The 24303-nt window shown below is 40.1% G+C and overlaps 2 protein-coding genes across 9 annotated transcripts in view; one reads left to right on the top strand and one right to left on the bottom strand.

Moving 5' to 3' along the window:
• LOC106564400 (zinc finger protein 271-like) overlaps positions 1–24303 on the bottom strand; it is a 92791-nt gene that overhangs the window by 43164 nt on the left and 25324 nt on the right. The window lies entirely within an intron of this gene.
• LOC106597953 (zinc finger protein OZF-like) lies at positions 248–22160 on the top strand. Of its 8 annotated transcripts, XR_006757914.1 has the most exons (11): positions 250–389; positions 1761–1818; positions 1981–2192; positions 4852–4959; positions 7258–7402; positions 7802–7940; positions 8554–8819; positions 9020–9102; positions 9180–9234; positions 9368–9601; positions 9786–10102. XR_006757914.1 is itself a non-coding variant. In XM_045690972.1 (5 exons), exons 3-5 carry the CDS (start codon positions 2184–2186, stop codon positions 21568–21570), a joined length of 1668 nt encoding a protein of 555 aa, XP_045546928.1. In that variant the 5' UTR covers positions 248–389; positions 1761–1818; positions 1981–2183; the 3' UTR covers positions 21571–22160. The 8 variants fall into 8 exon arrangements, 4 of the variants coding, with proteins under 4 accessions (XP_045546928.1, XP_045546930.1, XP_045546931.1 ...); XR_006757915.1 differs by lacking the exon at positions 9020–9102 and having other exon boundaries at positions 251–389; positions 7893–7940; XR_006757912.1 differs by lacking the exon at positions 9020–9102 and having other exon boundaries at positions 251–389.

The raw sequence follows: 24303 nt of genomic DNA, 5'->3' as shown, positions 1-24303 counted from the left end.
CCCTAGACCAGAGCAATCAAACCTCTATTTAAATATCAAAACGGAATTAAGTTCAAACAAATAAACGTCACATGTAGCCTAGTTTACTTCAGAAAGTTCCTGGATAACATTTTATGTGATCTATAAAAGTCGAGTAAAGTCAAGAAAACGTTAAGAATCTTGTTGTCTGCTATCTTCTACCCTTGCCTGGCAGTCACTTGAAACATGCGCATAGAGGGAGTAGCTGAATTACTACTATCTGCGAATTACTACTTCCGGTCTTTGGCTGCTACTATAATGGCAGCTGCTGTACGCTACCAGCACAGACAGGACAAAGAGCTGTTAATGCAAGTCTTTGCAATGGGTGCATCAAACCTAATTCACAAGTAATTCTCCGGTCAAAAATAAACGTAAGTCTAGTGGTGGAAAAATTACCCAAGTGTTATACTTGAGTCAAAGTAAAGATACCATAATAGTAAATGACAAGTACAAGTGATAGTCACCCAGTCAATTCTACTTGAGTAAAAGTCTAAAAGTATTTGGTTTTAAATATGCTTATGTAACTAAATAAATATAAATGCTCAAATATACTTAATAATTAAATTAAAAGTATGAATAATTAAAATGTCCTTATACTACGCAAACCAGACGGCATCATTTTCTTGTTTTTTAAATTTACGGATAGGCAGGGGCACACTCCAACCCTCACTTAATTTACAAACAAAACATTTGTGTTTAGTGAGTCCGCCAGATCAGAGGAAGTAGGGATGTCCAGGGATGTTCTCTTGATAAGTGTGTTTATTTAACCATTTTCTGTACTGCTAAGCATTCAAAATGTAATGAGTACTTTTGCATGTCGGAAAATGTATGGAGTAAAAAGTATATAATTTTCTTTAGGAATGTAGTAAAGTAAAGGTAAAAGGAGTTGTCAAATATATAAATACTTAAGCAAAGTACAGATTCCCACCAAAAAACTAATAAATTATTTAAAGTACTACTTAAGTATTTTACACCACTGCATAAGTCTTTCTTCTAAACTAAACTACAGCCAAATATACTGTATTTATAACTAACTCCCTTCTGTCTATGTAAATAACTTGTATACAATAAAATAAAAATGTTATTTCAAAATAACAGTAAACATAATGCTTTATAGCTACAATATAGCTAACATTAGCTAGCTAATGACAAGCTCATCTCTGCTGCCTGGATGCTTTCACGTTTCTCTCGTCTGGGTTTCTTGTTAGCAAGCAAATGGACAAGCAGTAGCCTGCTGCAGTAGTCAGACAACACAAATTACCAACATTTTATTTTACACTGCACAGATATTTGAAAACAGTCAGCCCTCGAATGCTAGCTAACGAACGTTAGTTGATTGTAACATTGACACTGTGTGTGCTGACTACAGGTTTAACTAACTTTAGTTGATTGTAACATTGACATTGTCTGTGTGCTGACTACAGGTATAACTAACGTTATTTGATTGTATTATTGACATTGTCTGTGTGCTGACTACAGGTTTAACTAACGTTAGTTGATTGTAACATTGAGACTGTGTGCTGACTACATGTTTAACTAACGTTATTTGATTGTATTATTGACATTGTCTGTGTGCTGACTACAGGTTTAACTAACGTTAGTTGATTGTAACATTGAGACTGTGTGTGCTGACTACAGGTTTAACTAACGTTAGTTGATTGTAACATTGACACTGTGTGCTGACTACAGGTTTAACTAACGTTAGTTGATCGTAACATTGAGACTGTGTGTGCTGACTACAGGTTTGGAGGCCACTCTACAGATGAACCCTCTATCCTGACACCTGGAGCAGTGCTGCAGGTAAAACGTGGTACATGATTAAACATTAAGGTGCAATAAGTTGTGTTGTCATGAATATATATATATACTCAACTACAGGAGAGAACATGATAAATATAATTTATTCCTCTTCTTTCTCAACTTTCACTCCATTTCTCTCTCGCTCTCTTTCTCCTTATCTAGCATCCGTTCCTCCACCCTACTGCTTCTGTCTGCGTCTCCTCTCCCTGTCCCAGTACAGTCTGTCATGCCACGAGGCACTCTGTTTTTCATGATCCTCTATTCTCCGTGGCCCCTCTCCGAGCTGCATCTCTCCTCCCTGGACCATCGCCTAGCGACCGTGCTCAGAACCTTGAGCCGTTGCCAGGATCAACAGTGTAGACGTCATGGAGGAGGTGAGGATGATGTCACTCATTATAAGACCATGGTTACACCTGTGACACATGCAGGGTACACTCTTAGAAAAAAGGATTCCAAAAGGGTTCTTCGGCTGTCCCCATAGGAGAACCCTTTTGGGTTCCAGGTAGAACCCTTTTGGGTTCCATGTATAACGCCTTTGTAGAAAGGGTTCTACATGGAACCCAAAAGGGTTCTACCTGGAACCAAAAAGGTTCTATATGAAAAGGGTTCTTCAAAGGGTTATCTTATGGAGAAAGTCAAAGAACCCTTTAAGGTTTTAGATAGCACCTTTATTTTCTAAAAGTGTAGTGTTGCCACGCCCACTCGACGACAACACTTTAACCGTCAAACGAAATAGTCCTGGCGCATCACCATGGCGTTGAATAATTGTGTGACGTCGTTACATCGGCAAGCCACAAGACTGACGTAAGGACATTTGGAGTTCCTGGCATCATTTGTTTGGCTTCTAACTGTTAGAGAGGATAGCTGCATCCCAAATGTGAACCGACATTCGGTACCAGTCAAAAGTTTGGACACACCTACTGATACATTGTAGAATAATAGTGAAGACATAAAAACTGTGATAATCATTTAGTAACCAAAAAAGTGTTAAACAAACCAAAATATATGTTATGTTTTAGATTCTTCAAAGTAGCCACCCTTTGCCTTGATGGCAGCTTTGCACACTCTTGGCATTCTCTCAACCAGTTTCATGAGGTAGTCACCTGGAATGCATTTCAATAACAGGTGTGCCTTGTTAAAAGTTAATTTGTGGAATTTCTTTCCTCCTTAATGTGTTGCCAATCAGTTGTGTTGTGACAAGTTAGGGGTGGTATAAATCAAATCGAACTTTATTTGTCACATGCGCCGAATACAACAAGTGTAGACCTTACTGTGAAATGCTTACTTACAAGCCCTTAACCAAAAGTGCAGTTCAAGAAAGAGTTAAGAAAATATTTACCAAATAAATGTAAGTAAAAAATTATAAAAAGTAACACAACAAAATGACAATAACGAGGCTATATGCAGGGGGTACCGGTACCGAGTCAATGTGCGGGGGTACAGGTTAGTTGAGGTGATTTGTACATGTAGGTAGGGGTGAAGTGACTATGCATAGATAATTAACAGCAAGTAGCAGCAATGTACAAAACAAATGGAGGTGGAGGGTGGGGGGGTTGTCAATGTAAATATTCCGGTGGCCATTTGATTAATTGTTCAGCAGTCTTATGGCTTGGGGGTAGAAGCGGTTAAGGAGCCTTTTGGCCCTAGACTTGGCGCTCCGGTACCACTTGCCGTGTGGTAGCAGAGAGAACAGACAATTTTTTGGGCTTTCCTCTGACACCGCCTAGTATATAGGTCCTGGATGGCAGGAAGCTTGGCCCCAGTGATGTACAGGGCTGTACGTACTACCCTCTGTAGCGCATCTGAATGATGGCGAGCAGTTGCCATACCAGGCGGTGATGCAACCGGTCAGGATGCTTTCGATGGTGCAGCTGTAGAACTTTTTGAGGATCTGGGGACCCACGCCAAATCTTTTCAGTCTCCTGAGAGGGAAAAGGTTTTGTCATGCCCTCTCCACGACTGTCTTGGTGTGTTTGGACCATGATAGTTCTGTCGTAACGTTGGCTGACTATCTTTCATTAATGTGATGACTCTTATATCAAATCATTTCTCCATGTGTAAGTATTACCTGATTAAACTAATCACGTAAACAGTAATTAACTAGGAAGTCGGGGCACCATGGGAAAATGCGTTCCATGATGTTTGGGTATAATGTCTGGCTCACGAGGGCGTGTCCAATGACTTGGTTAAGCCATATAAAAACAATCCTCTCGTTTAGAAGGCTAACATCACATTACATATTCTCAAAATTATTGTTATACTTACCGTAAATTCCGGACTATTAAGCTCACCTGAATATAAACCGCACCCACTGAATTAAAAAATATATATATATTTTGAACATAAATAAGCCGTACATGTCTATAAGCTGCAGGTGCCTACCGGTACATTGAAACAAATTAACTTTACACAGGCTTTAACGAAACACGTCTTGTAACAAAAATAAATAGGCTTTAACGAAACACGGCTTGTAAAAAAAAAAAATGTATCAGTAAACAGTAGCCTACCAAGAAAGTCATTGCTCCAGACCAAGCTCCCGTGCAGCAGCTCTATTTCCTTTTCCAACAGCCAGATCAATCGCCTTCAACTTGAAAGCTGCATCATATGCATTTCTCCGTGTCTTTGCCATGATGAGGGTGACAAAATGACTACCGTAATCAGAATGATGAGCGCGCTCGATTTAATCTAAACAGTTAACCAAAAAGTTGTTTGACCTTAACCCGTTCGGCAATTTCATTGGTCTAATGAAAGCTTCATGCCGCCAAAAAACTGAGCACGTCACAGAATGTGTTCTTTTTAAAAAAAAATATTTGAAAGCGGGAAAAATCCATATATTAGCCGCGTCATTGTTTAAGCCGCGAGGTTCAAAGCGTGGGAAAAAAGTAGCGGCTTATAGTCCGGAAATTACGGTAATCATTTATTTTATACAACATTCAGATGCAAACCTCATAATTGAGAAGTGCATACAAACAAAGATACCGTAATGTGGTTGTGACTGTATTAACACTTTGCTTGTTTGATGGTTTGTCTGAGGGCATAGCGGGATTTCTTATAAGCATCCGGATTAGTGTCCCGCTCCTTGAAAGCGGCAGCTCTAGCCTTCAGCTCGATGTGGATGTTGCCTGTAATCCATGGCTTCCGGTTGGTACAGTTGAAGTTGGAAATTTACATACACCTTAGCCAAATACATTTAAACTCAGTTTTTCACAATTCCTGACATTTAATCCTAGTAAATATTCCCTGTTTTAGGTCAGTTAGGATCACCACTTTATTTTTAATTATGTGAAATGTCAGAATAATAGTAGAGTGATTTATTTCAGCTTTTATTTCTTTCATCACATTCCCAGTGGGTCAGAAGTTTACATACACTCAATTAGTATTTGCCTTTAAATTGTTTAACTTGGGTCAAACATTTTGGGTAGCCTTCCACAAGCTTCCCACAATAAGTTGGCTGAATTTTGGCCCAGTCCTCCTGACAGAGCTGGTGTAACTGAGTCAGGTTTGTAGGCCTCCTTGCTCGCACACGCTTTTTCATTTCTGCCAACAAATTTTCTATGGGATTGAGGTCAGGGCTTTGTGATGGCCACTCCAATACCTTGACTTTGTTGTCCTTAAAACATCTTCGGGCTAGGGGGTGCTATCCTGAATTTCCGCCTGTCTGTAATGCCCAAAGTAAACTGCCTGTTACTCAGGCCCAGAAGCTAGGATATGCATATAATTGGTTGTATTTGATATTAAACACTTTGAAGCTTCTAAAACTGTTAAAATAATGTCTGCGAGAATAACAGAACTGATATGGCAGGCAAAAACCAGAGGAAATTTGTTATTTTTTGGAGCTCACAGGCCATTCCATTGTTAGCCTATTGAGTATACAAGAAAATTGCTCCCAGATTGCAGTACCTATGGCTTCCACTAGATGTCAAGTCTTTATACAAGGTTTCAGGCTTGTTTTTTGAAAAACGAACAAGTAGTTGTAGTTTATCCAAGGTGTTCCTCATTAGGAAAGTAGGCTTGTGGCGCATGAATGAGGGCTCGCTCTTCGTTATTTATCTTCCCTATTGAACATACTTCTTTCTGTCTTAAATATGATCATTTATTTACATATTATGGTACCTCGGGTTTGAATAGAAACGTTGTTTAACCTCACTAGGTTAGGGGGCACTATTTTCACCTCCGGATGAAAAGCGTACCCAAAGAAAACTGCCTGTTTCTCAGGCCCAGAAGCTAGGATACGCATATAATTGGTAGATTTGGATAGAAAACACTCTAAAATTTCCAAAACTGTTAAAATAATGTCTGTGAGTATAACGGAACTGATATAGTAGGCGAAAATCTGAGGAAAATCCATCCCGGAAGTGGGATTTTTTTATGTTTGTAGTTTTCCATGGACTGCCTATACAGATTCCAATGACTAAAGACATATCCACTAGATGTCAACAGTCTTTAGAATTGTTTCAGGCTTGTATTCTGAAAAATGAGGGCGTAAGACCACTCTGAATGAGTGGACCCTGCAGTGTCCCAGAGCTATTTACTGCGTGCGACCGAGAGTGCGCCTTTCTTGTTTTCCTTTTATATTGATGAAGCTATTTCTGAAGACATTTCTCCAAAAAGTACGATCTTTGTCCCCATGTGCAGTTGCAAACCGTAGTGTGGCTTTTTTAATGGTGGTTTTGGAGCAGTGGCTTCTTTCTTGCTGAGCGGCCTTTCAGGTTATGTCGATATAGGACTCGTTTTACTGTGGATATAGTTACTTTTGTACCTGTTTCCTCCAGCATCTTCACAAGGTCCTTTGCTGTTGTTCTGGGATTGATTTGCACTTTTCGCACCAAAGTATGTTCATCGCTAGGAGACAGAGTGCGTCTCCTTCCTGAGCGGTATGACGGCTGCGTGGTCCCATGGTGTTTATACTTGCGTACTATTTGTACAGATGAACGTGGTACCTTCAGGCGTTTGGAAATTGCTCTCAAGGATGAACCAGACTTGTGGAGGTCTAGAATTTTTTTCTTGAGGTCTTGGCTGATTTCTTTTGATTTTCCCATGATGTCAAGCAAAGAGGTACTGAGTTTGAAGGTAGGCCTTGAAATACATCCACAGGTACACCTCCAATTGACTCAAATTATGTCAAGTAGCCTATCAGAAGCTTCTAAAGCCATGACATAATTTTCTGGAATTTTCCAAGCTGTTTAAAGGCACAGTCAACTTAGTGTATGTAAACTTCTGACCCACTGGAATTGTGATATAGTTAATTATAAGTGAAATAATCTGTCTGTAAACAATTGTTGAAAAATTACTTATCATGCACAAAGTAGATGTCCTAACTGACTTGCCAAAACTATAGTTTGTTAACAAGAAATGTGTGGAGTGGTTGATAAATGAGTTTTAATCACTCCAACCTAAGTATATGTAAACTTCCGACTTCATCTGTACATCTGGTACAAGAACGGACAACACCTCACCAGCTCAAAGACTCTAGATAACTCCCTGATCCTAGACCCAGTCAGCAGTGAGGATGCAGGCAGATACTCCTGTGCTGTACAAGGCTACAATAATATCTACTCTCCTGAAGAGACTCTTACTGTTATTTGTAAGTATTTGTAAGACTTTTTTTCTATTGTGCTATTGACTGTACGCTTGTTTATTCCATGTGTAACTCTGTGTTGTTGTTTGTGTCGCACTGCTTTGCTTTATCTTGGCCAGATCGCAATTGTAAATGAGAACTTGTTCTCAACTAGCTTACCTAGTTAAATAAAAATTTAAAATAAAATACAAGAATCTCTACTCTCCTGAAGAGACTCTCACTGTTATTTGTAAGTATTTGTAAGTAAATGACAGTTTTAAACTTCACTTGTACTGTGTGTGCTCTTGTATTGAGTTGAGTTAATTTATACTCCTGAACTGGAAATACCCCCAAACTGCATCATGCTCCCTTTTTGGTGGCAGAGATTGTTAATACTTTAAGAGGGATGTCACATGTGTTTGCAAGACAGAGAATCTGAGATCTGATCTCCTTGCGAGCTAGTGAGGGAGGAAGCAGCAAGATGCTGGTTACAATCTTCTTACCATTTTACCAGCAGCGTACCACCCTGCATCCCACTGCTGGCTTGCTTCTGAAGCTAAATAGGGTTAGTCCCTTTTTTAATTTTATTTATTTAACTAGGGAAGTCAGTTAAGAACAAATTCTTATTTTCAATGACAGAACAGTGAGTTAACTGCCTTGTCCTGGGGTAGAATGACATATTTTTACCTTGTCAGCTCAGGGATTCGATCTTGCAACATTTCAGTTATTAGTCCAACGCTCTAACCACTAGGCTACCTGCCGCTCCTTGATGGGAGACCAGATACTGTTGGAGGACCACTAGGAGGCACTCTTCCTCTGGTCTGAAAAAAATATCCCAATTCCCGAGGGCAGTGATTGGGGACATTACCCTGTGTAAGGTGCTGTCTTTCAGATGGGATGTTAAACGGGTGTTCTGACTCTTTGTGGTTAGTAAAGATCTAATGGCACTTATCGTAAGAGTAGGGGTGTTAACCCCAGTGTCCCGGCTAAATTCCCAATCTGGCCCTCAACCCATCATGGCCAACTAATCATCTCCATTTTCCAATTGGCTGATTCTTCTCCCCTGTAACTATTCCCCAGGTCGTTGATATGAATTAGAATATGTTCTCAGTCAACTTACATGTTAAAATAAGGGTTAAATAAGAAAAATATAACCCTCCTTTCGTCTCCAACACCAGATCCTCCAAGGAAATCACTCCGGGTCAGTCAGTCCTTCTGGTAAAATAGTGGAGGGCAGTTCAGTGACTTTGACCTGCAGCAGTGACGCCAACCCACCTGTGGACAAATACACTTGGTACTTTCAAAAAAGGACTTTAACCAAATGGATTCGAACAGATCTACAACATCACCAACTTCAGGTCTGAGGACAGTGGACATTACCACTGTGAGGCCTGGAATAAAATGGCATCTAAGAACTCTACAGCTCTGATGATTATTATAACAGGTACAGTTTAATCAACAATGGTCTGTCTTTACATAAAAATACACAGTTCAAGCTCATTATTTGCTCATAGTCATTACATTTAAAGCTCATTGAGAAACATTTTAAGCAATGTATTTGTTGGCTTATAGCAATAATGTATTTTTCTTGTTTTAAGTTTATTAGAGCATCTATGTACTAATTTCCTCCACATTTTTGTTTAGTGAAACAAATTTCAGTTATGACTGCAGTTGTAGGAATCATAGTTCTGGTTCTCATCCTTTGTCTCTGGTTACATGTGGTTCAGGTGAGAATATTTCTAAGACTTTCCTTTCACTTTATCATTTTCATCCATCCATCCATTAATTAATTAATATAAAACAGGAAGAAGGACTCCAAATCCACCTCTGACGTTAAAGACGCAGCAGACGATGGACATGTGAGTTCAGATCAAATAGTATTTGTTTTCTATCAGATTTATTTCATTGGTTGATTAATCTTGCCTGGCACAAAAAAAGCAATGGAATAGTTCCAAGGTCTGCTTATCTTGTCTGTACTCTCTCTCCATCAAGGAGACTGTAGTCCCATGTATGACAACATCTCAGGCATGGCCATGACCCTACTGCAGCACAGAGAGCAGACAGAGGTGAGCAGGATGACAGTCACTACACCACCGTCCACGTCTCTTAGTTCAATAACCAGGAATTGCCTCTGCATTCCACTGTCCAACTGCCTCAACCCCAGAAAGAGGATGAGGATGTCCAGTACGATGTTGTGAAATTCAACTCCCCCAGGGCAGCCCCACGGTAAGTAAGTCCAGACATTACAACATCTCAGATAATTTCAAAATTATATGGTTCTTGTGCTTGACAGCTAGGAATGCGTACAATACTTTTATGTTAAGAAGACCAGCAGTTGTTTGGTTTAAATGTATTAAGATGTACAATGACTTCAAAGTTGTTTGGGTTAAATGTATTAACATCTATACAGACTACACTGTGCCTGAGGAAGGCCCCCATCATCAAGGACCCCACACACCCCAGCCACAAGCTGTTCATACCCTTACCGTCGGGTATCGGAGCATGAGGTCTGATGCCAACTGGCTCAAAGTTTCTATCTACAAGCCACCAGACTGCTTAACACTTGAACCAAGAAGAACTGAACACAAGATGATCTTTGTTGCGTCCCAAATGGTACCTTGTTCCCTCTAGTGCACTGTGTAGTCATGGGTCGTGGGCTATTGGCTTGAGAATGAGCTTTGCTTTGTATATCTGAAAGGGAACAAGACAATACCAAACTTGTCATTCTTTAGCTCTTTGTGTGTGTTTTAGCGAGAGGAAAATGTTGTCCATAATGTTTTAGGTCATCATGGGTGATGGCACAACAAATTGGGGAATCATTACTGTAGCTTCAGTAATGTTAACTTCCCTGGGCTAGCGTCCCACCCTAGTCAACAGCCAGTGGAATCGCGTGGCGCGAAATACAAATACCTCAAAAATGCTATAACTTCAATTTCTCAAACATATGACTATTTTACACCATTTTAAAGACAAGACTCTCGTTAATCTAACCACATTGTACAATTTCAAAAAGGCTTTACAGCGAAAGCAAAACATTAGATTATGTCAGGAGAGTACCCTGCCAAAAATAATCACACTGCCATTTTCAAAGCAAGCATATATGTCACAAAAACCAAAACCACAGCTAAATGCAGCACTAACCTTTGATGATCTTCATCAGATGACACTCCTAGGACATTATGTTATACAATACATGCATGTTTTGTTCAATCAAGTTCATATTTATATCAAAAACCAGCTTTTTACATTAGCATGTGATGTTCAGAACTAGCATACCCACCGAAAACTTCCAGTGAATTTACTAAATTACTCATGATAAACGTTCACAAAATACATAACAATTATTTTAAGAATTATAGATACAGAACTCCTTTATGCAATCGCGGTGTCAGATTTTAAAATAGCTTTTCGGTCAAAGCACATTTTGCAATAATCTGAGTACATAGCTCGGCCATCACGGCTAGCTATTTTGACACCCACCAAGTTTGGCAGTCACTAAACTCAGAATTACTATTAGAAAAATTGGATTACCTTTGCTGTTCTTCGTCAGAATGCACTCCCAGGACTTCTACTTCAACAACAAATGTTGTTTTGGTTCCAAATAATCCATAGTTATATTCAAATAGCTCCGTTTGGTTCGTGCGTTCAGGTCACTATCCGAAGGGTGACGCGCGAGCGCATTTCGTGACTAAAAATGTCAAAATATTCCATTACCGTACTTAGAAGCATGTCAAACGCTGTTTAAAATAAATTTTTATGCTATTTTTCTCGTAAAATAGCGATAATATTCCAACCAGGCAACGTTGTATTCATTCAAAGGCTGAAAGAAATAAATTGAGAATTCTCGTGAATGCGCATCTCAGTCTCACTGTCCCCAGGCTGACCACTCACAAACTCTGCTGCTATTCTTTTCCCAGAGACAGCAGACACCCCATTCCACTTTCTGGCGGCTTTAGAGAGCCATTGGGAGCCTTAGAAAGTGTCACGTTACAGCACAGATGCTGTATTTTCGATAGAGATGCAACAGAAGGACAACAAATTGTCAGACAGGGCACTTCCTGTATGCAATCTTCTCAGGTTTTGGCCTGCCATATGAGTTTTGTTATACTCACAGACACCATTCAAACAGTTTTAGAAACTGTAGAGTGTTTTCTATCCAAATCTACTAATTATATGCATATTCTCGTTTCTGGGCAAGAGTAGTAACCAGTTTAAATCGGGTACGTTTTTTATCCGGCCGTGCAAATACTGCCCCCTAGCCCCAACAGTTAATGTACAAGACTATACAACCACACTGTTTTTCACTTCAGAACCTATTCAGACCTTAGATAAGTTGACTTCACATGGACATAAATAAAAAAATGTTCAGTCTACTTATCTCATCTGAATTGGGCCCTTCATACACATCTTGCTATTAATAATGTTAAAACAAATGTCAATTATTTTGTAAAATGCTCAATTAAAATTACTTTCATTTAGGGTTGAACTATCCTCTTGAATAAAAGTATATGATAAAACTGGGCTTGATTTCACCCCCCAAAAATGTAACCTTTATTTAACTATGCAAGTCAGACAAATTCTTATTTACAATGATGGCCTACAATGACGGCCTACACTCAGTACGCTCCATGTATTAAATAGCAGCTTTATTTAAGAGGCCTTACAATAAAGGTACACAGTGATTTAATCATCACATCCCATCTGTAGTATTTTAGGTGTTATCACCTATAGAATAACTAATAATAACTGGACAGGAGGGAGCAGCTCATTTGGGAAACTTTACTAATCCAAAACATGGTAGTACAACACAAGGGCATGTTTGAGGCAGCACATTCTATCAACGTATTAAAGTTAAGAGCTCACAGGATTAACCAATCAGGTAAGTGAAATTCGTATCTTGGTAGACTACCATGTTAATAGACCAATCTATTACACCATCCATCCACCAGACTAGAATAGACCTACACATAGTCTGTGTCTGAAATGGCATCCTATTCCCTATATACTGTCAGGTGACATTTCAGATGCAGTCATCCTCTCTAACAGGTAAAAGCCAAACAAATGATGTCAGGAACTCCAAATGTCATTAAGTCACTATTGGGGATTGTCAATGCAATGACATCTCACAAATCATCATCGCCATGGTGATGCTCCGTGACATAATTTATTTGGATGGTTGAAGTGTTGTCGAGAAGTGGGCGTAACAACACTACACTCTTTGGAAAAAAGGTGCTATCTAGAAACTTAAAGGGTTCTTCAGCTGTCCCCATAGAGAACCCTTGGAAGAACCCTTTTGAGTTTCAGGTAGAACCTCGAACCTCGAACCTGGTTATCAGAAGGGGGAAAGGAGAAGATTAATTGAGTGTCGTCTGCATAGCAATGATAGGAGAGACCATGTGAGGATATGACAGAGCCAAGTGACTTGGTGTATAGCGAGAATAGGAGAGGGCCTAGAACTGAGCCCTGGGGGACACCAGTGGTGAGAGCACGTGGTGCGGAGACGGATTCTCGCCACGCCACCTGGTAGGAGCGACCTGTCAGGTAGGACGCAATCCAAGAGTGAGCCGCGCCGGAGATGCCCAACTTGGAGAGGAGGATCTGATGATTCACAGTATCAAAGGCAGCAGATAGGTCTAGAAGGATGAGAGCAGAGGAGAGAGAGTTAGCTTTAGCAGTGCGGAGAGCCTCCGTGACACAGAGAAGAGCAGTCTCAGTTGAATGACCAGTCTTGAAACCTGACTGATTTGGATCAAGAAGGTCATTCTGAGAGAGATGGCAAGAGAGCTGGCCAAGGACGGCACGCTCAAGAGTTTGAGAGAAAAGAAAGAAGGGATACTGGTCTGCAGTTGTTGACATCGGAGGGATCGAGTGTAGGTTTTTTGAGAAGGGGTGCAACTCTCGCTCTCTTGAAGACAGAAGGGACGTAGCCAGCGGTCAAGTATGAGTTGATGAGCGAGGTGAGGTAGGGGAGAAGGTCTCCGGAAATGGTCTGGAGAAGAGAGGAGGGGATAAGGTCAAGCGGGCAGGTTGTTGGGCGGCCGGCCGTCATAAGTCGCAAGATTTCATCTGGAGAGAGAGGGGAGAAAGAGGTCAAAGCATAGGGTAGGGCAATGTGAGCAGGACCAGCGGTGTCATTTGACTTAACAAACAAGGATCGGATGTCATCAACCTTCTTTTCAAAATGGTTGACGAAGTCATCCACAGAGAGGGAGGAGGATTCAGGAGGGAGGAGAAGGTGGCAAAGAGCATCCTAGGGTTAGAGGCAGATGCTTGGAAGTGGTATCCTATGACGCCATAGCTAACTAGCATGCTAGCATCCAATAACACACGGTTAGCACCAATACTTGGTTACAACGAACTACCAATGGATCATTCGTGTCCGTGTTTAGTTCCTTTCATAACGCAGAAGTAATGAGTATGGTGGGCTGAATTTCCTAGACATTCCTACCTTAAACAATACTTTATAGATCAATTTGATAAAACACTTCATAAGAAGACCCACTTCTATGTGGGACTGCATTCCTCATCATGTCTTTTCTACTTTTGGTGGCCTTAACTTCATGTTGGTATGCAATTATAATATTGACAAAGTTCCAGTGAAGCTCCGCTTTTCATTGGCAGGTTTTCTAGTCATGGACCTTCATTTCGAAGCGTAATTTCTCCCCACAATATATTATATCTGGAATAATCAGCACATATTGTATAACAATAAATCTTTGTTTTTAGAATATTGGTTCAGAAATAATATCCTATTGGTGAGACAACTTGTAAATGCAGAGGGTCTTTTACTTCATTATGACTCATTCTTATCACTTTACAAGATCCCTATAACGCCTAAAGAGTTTTCAATTGTTTTAGTCTCCATTCCCTCAGGTGTTGCTTTATTATGCAGGAACATGTTAAGACCCTCAGAACCTACCTTCGATTACCGCTGTTGACTCAACAGTAGTAAAGATTTGTTTTTGTTTTGGTCCGTTCAACAACAGAGCGGTACTTGCCTTGTATCAACAAGATTTTGTATCTATCTATATACTTTATGTCATGCCTTACTGGAATCGTTTTATTGATAATATCTGTTGTCTCACACATACTACTTACTAACACAATTAAGGAAGTTTATTATAAAATTATTCATTCATATTACCCTGCCAACAACTATATGAAGAAGTACAAAGAAATAGATACATTCAAAATGTACTTTTTGAAATGACCACCCAGAAACAGTGTTGCATCTTTTTTTAATGGTATTCATGTAAAGAATCTGTGGCAAGACATCAGTAGATTTATAATGGAACAAATTCATGAAGATTTTACACATGGAGAGATGTACTGCATGAATTCTTTACCTACGATAGAAATCATTTGGATGGATATTTTTCTTCTTTGTTCACCCGCCGTGCAGTAGGTGGCGGCAATAGGTGTAGTCTGCCATAAAACCCTAAAGAGGAAAAGGACAACAACAAATTGTTGACTCGGACAGCAGTTCATATCATACAAAGGATGGATCGAGTAAGTCTGGTTTTAACATTATATGCCCGCTGTGTTGTAAAAAATGTCTAGGCCTAGTTATCATCTTTGAACCTCCACTATTGCTGTGTTCTGTTTGGGGCGGCAGGTAGCCTAGTGGTTAGAGCGTTGGGTCAATAACCGAATCCCCGAGCTGACAAGGTAAACATCTGTCGTTCTGTCCCTGAACAAGGCTGTTAATCCATTGTTCATAGGCCGTCATTGTAAATACGTTTTTGTTTCTATATCGGACTTTCCTAGTAAAATAAAGGTTACATTTTTTTTAAAGTAGCCTACAACTATATCATTTGTATTGTAACGACCCTGGGTTTATAAGCGCGGATATCGACTCTACCGCTTGAGCATGCTTTTGCGGCATTCTATAGCTAGTTGGACTTCGGGATAGAAGGTCGAGGGTTCGAGACCTGCTCCCTACTTGTTTCATTACAGTATGTATTATAGATCCCCATTAGCTGCCTACGCAGCAGCTACTCTTCCTGGGGTCCAGCAAAATTAAGGCAGTTCATACAATCATGTTTAGAAATCTGTGACTATGACCTAATTCTCTCCTCCCTCCCGAAGAGTGCACATATTCACATTCCTTCACTGATTTCTTACACATTAGCCATTATTTTACCAGCTATTCAAGTGGCCGTTCTAACAAAGAAAATAAATGGCTGCAGTCCAAACACGTAGTTTTCCCCTTGGTGGTATCCCCGTCGAAACCGGATGCAGTTTGATTGCCATCTTAAGGGAGGTCTAACATTGGCCCTAGATTTAGCTTGAAGGAGCGAGTGAACAACGGGGTTGATATGACCCACAATTCATTGCAAACTGTAGTCACATGTCAAACTCTGGTGGCCGCTAAGTGTAAAATTTTATCAGCAACCTGCATTTTCAGTATCTCAGTAAAAATATTAAGCTAGCTTGCAATTATAAAAATATATATTAGTGTTGGCAAATTGGGTTAGTTTTGTAGTGAGGGGTGCAATTCTGAAATGTATTGGAATAAATTACCAAACTATGAAACTAGCTAGCCAGCTACGGGTAACTGTAGCTAGCTACCTGACAGGAGTGCAAGTGTTGGATTTTCCAGTACCTATACTGTTTTCTTAGAAGTAGTAAGCAGAATCGATATAGGGTTAACCATTAGTATATGTGTAAGCAGAACCAATGTGTTTGTGCAAGCTGAGTCAATACAGGCTTAACCATTCTGGGTCATGCCTGGTCTTCTGAAGGCTATTGGACATGCACATTAGTTAATCATTTACAGGAACCACTAGACATGTACTTGTATTAGGAAGGTACAGTTGAAGTCGGAAGTTTACATAGACCGTAGCCAAATACATTTAAACTCAGTTTTTCACAATTCCTGGCATTTAATCCTAGTAAAAACTCCCTGTCTTAGGTCAGTTTGGATCACCACTTTTTTTAAGAATGTGAAATGTCAGAATAATGGTAGACAATGATTTATTTCAGCTCTTTCTTTCATCACATTCCCAGTGGGTCAGAAGTTTACATACACTCAATTAGAATTTGGTAGCATTGCAATTAAATTGTTTAACTTGGGTCAAACGTTTCAGGTAGCCTTCCACAAGCTTCCCACAATAAGTTGTTGAATTTTGGCTCATTGCTCCTGACAGAGCTGGTGTAACTGAGTCAGGTTTGTAGGCCTCCTTGCTCGCACACACTTTTTCAGTTCTGCCCACACATTTTCTATAGGATTGAGGTCAGGGCTTTGTGATGGCCACTCCAATACCTTGACTTTGTTGTCCTTAAGCCATTTTGCCACACCTTTGGAAGTTTGCTTGGAATCATTGTCCATTTGGAAGAACCATTTGCGCCCGAGTGTTAACTTCCTGACTGATGTCTTGAGATGTTGCTTCAATATAAAAAAGCGATAATATTCCGACCGGGAAAGCGTGTTTAGGTTCACAGACGAAAGAAAATAAAACATGGGGTCGACTCGTGCACACGCCTCAGCCCATTGTCCTCTGATAGAGCACTTGCCAAAAGCGCTAATGTGTTTCAGCCTGGAGCTGGAATTACATCATTCAGCTTTTTCCCGCCTTCTGAGAGCCTATGGGAGCCGTAGGAAGTGTCACGTTACAGCAAAGATCCTCAGTCTTCAATAAACAGAGTCAAGAAGCTCAAGGAATGGTCAGACAAGCCACTTCCTGTAAGGAATCTTCTCAGGTTTTTGCCTGCCATATGAATTCTGTTATACTCACAGACACCATTCAAACAGTTTTAGAAACTTTAGGGTGTTTTCTATCCAAAGCCAATAATTATATGCATATTCTAGTTACTGGGCAGGAGTAGTAACCAGATTAAATCGGGTGCGTTTTTTATCCGGCCGTGCAAATACTGCCCCCTATCCCCAACAGGTTAACAACTAAAGGCTTTCAGCTGAGCCACTTACTGTGAGTGGTCTTATTCTCTCCCCTTTCACAATAGAAGCCTGAAACAACTTTCTAAAGACTGTTGACATCTAGTGGAAGCCTTAGGAAGTGCAATCTGACCCCATAGACGCAGGATATTGGATAGGCAATCACTTAAAAAAAACTACAAACCTCAAATTTCCCACTTCCTGGTTGGATTTTTCTCAGGTTTTTGCCTGCCATATGAGTTCTGTTATACCCACAGACATTATTTGAACAGTTTTGGAAACTTTAGAGTTTTCTATCCAAATCTACTAATTATATGCATATTCTAGCTTCTGGGCCTGAGAAACAGGCAGTTTACTCTTGGCACGCTTTTCATCCAAACTTCCCAATGCTGCCCATTTTCCCAATGAAGTTAAACTTCAAGATTTCCACCAAGGACGTTGCCTCCGATTATCACTCTCCCTCGCTTGGGCAAGGGACGTTTTAAGGTACACTCGGATGTAAAACGCAATTCAAGGGCTGAGGTCTGTTCAGTTTGAAACGCCACTTGAAGGCTATCGAGAAGAGTCAAGATCAGGTGGGACGATTACAGCCAATGAGAGGGCAGATATGCATGTTTTCACTAGTTGCCACAATGTCAACCATCTATATCATATTTTTATTTATTTATGGTTAGGCATAAAGTTTGTGTTTTCAAGTTAGGGTTAAAATCACATTAGTTGTAGAAATGGGTGGGGTTTATGGCTTTGTTTGTGGTAACTAGTGACGACCAGGTACTACTTCCATAGTTTTTTCTCAAAGTTGCTGGGATGTCACGTGTCCTACTTTTACCAATACACTCCTAACAACCTACTCGTTACGAAAATGTATGTATGATCAAATAAGCCAGAAGCCAGATTTTGGGCCCTATTGTCCCTCTTGCTTCTCCTCTTCTGCTCTGTTTTGATAGGAAATGACTGGTACAAGAAATATGGTGGAAACTAGCCCATGCCTCCACCAATCCAATGCTCTTAGATTTGTGGGTTGTAGTGAACGATTGAACATTTCAGGTAAAATGAGATATTTGAGGGTTGCACCCAAATCAGAGGTTTAGACTGAATTAATACAATATTTGGTTTAATGATCAACTGTAAACTTCTTGTGGCCAACAGGACAAAGCTAGCCCGTCCCCCTCCACCCTCCAGGAGTCCCCAGGTCGACTGCCTCTCCGTACTTTACTACTGGTTCTGGTCGACTGTAGGAAAACACCGGGGCAGAGTGGAACTGAGAGACGAGAAGGAGAAGAGGAAGATGGAGATTTTATTTCATTAAGTAAGAACCATGGTGTGTGGATTAGTCTGCTTCTGTAACAATTAATTGGTTAATTATATATTGATGAAAATATTTGGTAGTTCCACACAAGTTTGAGAAGTGTAACTTGGTCCCCCCCAAAAATGTTTGATTTAACCTAATTTTGACATTCTTTCATGAAGAGCACATGTTCAATTTCATAACATGTTTTCCCATCTCAAGGTTATATGAAAATACATACTGTATTAAGTGCCAATGTGCTAAATAAAGTAACGGGATTACTGAAAACAACAAAACCACTAGTTTACAGTGGTAAAATAGCCCTTTAAATCAGCCACAAATGTGCTTATGACATGGGTAATGGAAGCTAGTTTTGTTCCACAGGGAGTGGAAATTGAATGCTAGCTTCACACAAAAAAATTATTCTACCAATTTCTGGGTAAAATGGTTCACTTGCTCAGTTTTCTACAAAAAACAACATAGAATCGATAAGACTAGAACCAGCTCACCTGCTTTTACTCTATGATTTGACATTCAGTGTTTCTTTTGCCCCAAAAATGTCAGGAACAGTTTCACCATATTAAAACATGGGTTGATCTTAAAATGAGGGACAGATGTAAATGAATCACATGAAATAAATAATGTTCAGAAATGACTGTCGAAGTAACCAAATAACTAGGGCTTTACATGCACACTCATAATTTGACATTAAACTAGTTATGGCAATAGGCCGAGTATGGCATTAGTCATGTAAACACCTTACTCTGCTTATCTTAATTGGTGTAAGGTAATAACCGAAGTAAGGATACGCCTTTAAAAATACCTGGTTTTCTGAACAATCTGTAGAATGATTAGGACATGTAAACACCTTAATCAGAGTTATAGAGGTGTGTTTAATCTGTGCATGTGCTAACACAAGCAGCGCAAGCTTCATTCTTTTGCTCGAGTGCAGTGACTTCAGGAAAAACTGAAAGTATACAGCTTAGAAATAGTTTTCACATACAAACTATATACTGCTTCAAAATAATAACATAGTCGCTGTGGTAGAATGTTTATTTTGATTGGCAATTTTCAGCATTTATCAAAGTCCCGTCAGGTAGCCTGATTTCAGATGTGTCCATGTAAACAGGTTTTTTAGGGAAATTGTTACTTCAAAGCATGTCAACGTTTAAATCAAACTCTTACACTAATTGACTATTCACAATAATCATATTATTCTGCGCTTGTAACTTTACTCAATGATGGTAAAACTTGGAGAAATTATTGTATTAGTTGGGTTAAAATCTTTCTAGAAGTTACACAGGGTTGACGGAGCGACTTCAGAATTTTCAAAATTCAGAATTTTGTCACTTTAGCAAGTCTTTATTCATATTATTTAATAACAGATGTAAAATGTAATACTGGTGCACAATTTCTACTGGAAAAATATAAAAGGGAAGCAAATGGCATTCATTTCAAGGAAGGACCCATCTGTTTATGGACCAATATTTGCAAAATCGAACTATTCAATGTCTTTGTTTCACAGGGGACATCCCTAATCGTTGCTCTCTTAGAGGGAGGGGCTTATCATCTGGAGAGCCTCAACAACATCATGATGCTGACAAGAAAGAGAAGAGTCTCTCCAGACCAGAACACCTCAAGAAACACCAGCATAGAGGTATAGGGAAGAAACCTCACCACTGCTGCTCTGACTGTGGGAAGAGTTTTGCTAAACAGGACTTGACAATTCATGAGCAAATTCACACTCTAGAGCATGCATCTAAAACCTTAAAATATCATCTGAGAATTAATTCAGTGGAGGGACCTTATACCTGCTTTGATTGTGGGAAATACTTAAATCAGTCAGGAGCCCAGACTAAACACAAACACACAGGAGAGAAGCCTTATAGCTGTGATCAGTGTGGGAAGAGCTTCAATCACACAGGAGCCCTGACTAGACACCAACGCATACACACAGGAGAGAAACCTTATAGCTGTGATCAGTGTGGGAGGAGCTTCAATGAGTCAGGACACCTGACTAAACACCAACTCATACACACAGGAGAGAAGCCTTATAGCTGTGATCAGTGTGGGAAGAACTTCAATCAGTCAGGACACCTGACTAAACACCAACGCATACACACAGGAGAGAAGCCTTATAGCTGTGATCAATGTGGGAAGAGTTTCAGTGACTCAGGATCCCTGATTACACACCAACGCATACACACAGGAGAGAAGCCTTATAGCTGTGATCAGTGTGGGAAGAGCTTCAATGAGTCAGGACACCTGACTAAACACCAACGCATACACACAGGAGAGAAGCCTTATAGCTGTGATCAGTGTGGGAAGAACTTCAATCAGTCAGGACACCTGACTAAACACCAACGCATACACACAGGAGAGAAGCCTTATAGCTGTGATCAGTGTGGGAAGAGTTTCAGTGACTCGGGATCCATGATTCTACACCAACGCATACACACAGGAGAGAAGCCTTATAGCTGTGATCAGTGTGGGAAGAGCTTCAATCAATCAGGAGCCCTGACTACACACCAGCGCATACACACAGGAGAGAAGCCTTATAGCTGTGATCATTGTGGGAAGAGCTTCAGTCGATCAGGAACCCTGAGCAAACATCAACGCATACACACAGGAGAGAAGCCTTATAGCTGTGATCAGTGTGGGAAGAACTTCAATCAGTCAGGACACCTGACTAAACACCAACGCATACACACAGGAGAGAAACCTTATAGCTGTGATCAGTGTGGGAAGAGTTTCAGTGACTCGGGATCCATGATTATACACCAGCGCATACACACAGGAGAGAAGCCTTATAGCTGTGATCAGTGTGGGAAGAGCTTTAATCATTCAGGAACCCTGAGCGAACACCAGCGCATACACACAGGAGAGAAGCCTTATAGCTGTGATCATTGTGAAAATAGCTTTGCTCATTCAGGGTCACTGAAAAAACACCAGAAAGCACAATCATGTTTTCTTTCATCTCGTTTCTCTCCGGCACCGGTTCCAGATCCCTAAATAACAATTCAATAGAAAACATCTTGTAAAGAGTTATCCGTCGCCCATTCTCTAACAGCTTAAGTCTGATTACCATGGTAACCTGTGTAGCATAATATGCAGCTCTGGATCCCTATGTTTCAATCGTCTTTGAGTAGGAGTGGTGTGTGTGTGTGTGTGTGTGTGGGGGGGGGGGAGTTCAGAGCTGTATCTTATTTTATTAACTCATATTATCCATTAAATAATGTTTCACCAATAGTAGGTGTATATTCATGTGTGGGGGAAATGTTGTCTGAAGAGAGCTCTTTGAATTGTACATCTTGTCTCATAAATCATTGGTTCCTGTAGGTGCTGGGTGGAGATGTGAGGGGGAGACAGTCAGACCTTTTGGCAGAATGCCCAGAATATGTTCTATAAGTTACATGCAGGAATCAAACGTTAAGGATGAATAATGTAAATCATGCAAATATAACTTTTCTGTTTAAGAAGTATATAAGAGAACTAACAGGACTGCCCCGAAAGAGCTCCTGACCAACGTGTACTATGGTGCATTACGTTTGTTGCAACCTCTCCAGCTTGCTGATAATAAAGAATGATTCATTTATGTTTGACTTTGAGTCCCTGGTGGTAATTTCCATGACATGTTTTCAATACATCAATAAATGAAACCCATTATCTTATGTGAAGGAGATGTCGCACTGCATGAGGCAAATGGTGGTCACACCAGATACTCACTACCTTTTTAAAGTTATCTGTGGCCAACAGATACATATCTGTTTTCCCAGTCATGTGAAATCCATAGATTAGGGCCTAATTCATTTATTTCAATTGACAGATTTTTTTCACCTATGTAATATATAATCATCTTAAGTATCAATCATTAAAACTTCTTATGGCTTGGGGGTGCTATTTTCACGTCCGGATTAAAAGTGTGCCCAAAGTAAACTGTCAGCTACTCAGGCCCAGAAGCTAGGATATGCATATAATTAGTAGATTTGGATGGAAAACACTCCAAGTTTCTAAAACACTGATGTCTGTGAGTATAACAGAACTTATTTGGCAGGCGAAACCCCAAGGACAAAACATCCAGGAAAAATAAATGTTGAGGTCACTCTATTCAATGGAATTTCATTGAGAATCTAGAATTCTAAGGCAGTTGCTTGCAGTTCCTATCGCTTCCACTGGATGTCAACAGTCTTTAGAAATTGGTTGATGTTTTTCCTTTGTGTAATGAAGAAGTAGCCCTGTTCAGAACAAGGGTAGAGTGAAGTGTACTGTTTGATAGAGGCGCGTGACCTAAAAAGCATGAAATATGATTGTCTGTGTTTGTTTGATGGGGTGCTGTCCTCAGATAATAGCATGGTTTGCTTTTGCCGTAGAGCCTTTTTGAAATCTGACATGGTGGCTAGATTAACAAGAAGTTCAGCTTTCATTTGGTGTATCGCACTTGTGAATGTATGAAAGTTAAATATATTTTTGTGGAAATTTGGAATTTGGCGCTCTGCCATTTCACCGGATGTTGTCAAATCAATCCCGTTAACGGGATTTGAGCCATATATCAATTGTAGAGCATGTGGGAAGAAACAGACAAATCTGTGCACTCTTGGATAGTAACACTAGTAGAAATGATGCAGTATAATATAAAAGGTAGAAAATGGCTGATGGCATGTTATCTTGTTATACCGTTTTAGATTATTTTTTTTCAATCCATTTTAAAATAAACCTGTAATGTAACAATGTGGAAAAGGTCAAGGGGCCTGAATACTTTCCGAATGCACTGTATGTGTCTATATATTTCATTCATGTTAAATGAACCAGTCCAATACATCTAAAACACTTGAAAATCATCTCATTATTGTTTGAGGAATTGATCAGATACATTTAGTTTCAAGTGTTCATGGTCAGAGCTGTTTGAATGTGACTTACACCAAGAGGAGTATCTGTGCCTTGAAGGGGTCAACAGTGGACATTACCTGCACGTATAGACATCCCAGCTGGAATAATGTCACAGAAGTATCCTGGTTCAACAAATGGGAGTCTGGAGTTACTACAGATCTAAGCCAGGACACAGAGTGTGCAGGTCATGTGAAGTACCATCAGTGTTATAGTCATGAGAATAAAACAGGTTCAAAACAATGGACAGAGAAACACTTTACTTACAGTGCTACACATCTGTTTTGATAAGTTATTTTTCCTGCTTAATTAGATCAGCTGTAGTTATTCACCAGTTATAAAGTGCGTTTGTTGTCTATCTTTATGTTTCTATGGCTGCAGGAAGGGAGACGCAGCAACGGGCTTGAGAACAGCAGGAATAGAAACATAGGCCTGTGGTTTACACACAACTCTCAGCAACTGTGTAACAAACTGCTTCAGAGTGATTCTTTTATTTATTTAACTAGGCAAGTAAATGTCGGCCAAAAGGCCACTTACTGGGGCTGGGATATATATATATCACACTCCAGCCATCCAACCACTCCAACACACATCACGACAAGAGAGGCAAGACAACACTACATAAAGAGAGACCTAAGACAACAACATAGCATGGTATCAACACAACATGACAACAACATGGTAGCAGCACAAAACATCGTACAAACATTATTGGGCACAGACAAAAGCACAAAGGGCAAGAAGGTAGAGACAACAATACATCTCGAGATACTTCTCCATGGTTGTTATTCACACAGAACTCAGCAACTATGGCAACAAAGTGTTGACAAACTCTGTCTGTGTGAGCTAATAGGTTTGTGC

The sequence above is a fragment of the Salmo salar genome, chromosome ssa12 (genome assembly GCF_905237065.1).
Source record: "Salmo salar chromosome ssa12, Ssal_v3.1, whole genome shotgun sequence".
Taxonomy (NCBI): Eukaryota; Metazoa; Chordata; class Actinopteri; order Salmoniformes; family Salmonidae; genus Salmo; species Salmo salar.
Note: the sequence above shows the minus strand (reverse complement) of the source record. Positions and strands in the feature narration are given on the sequence as shown.

Excerpts from the sequence above, each read along its gene's own strand:
- LOC106597953 (XM_045690972.1), top strand. Across the intron at positions 18,592-20,083 it reads TTCATTAAGTAAGAACCATG|GGGACATCCCTAATCGTTGC; the intron begins GTGTGTGGATTA and ends TTTGTTTCACAG.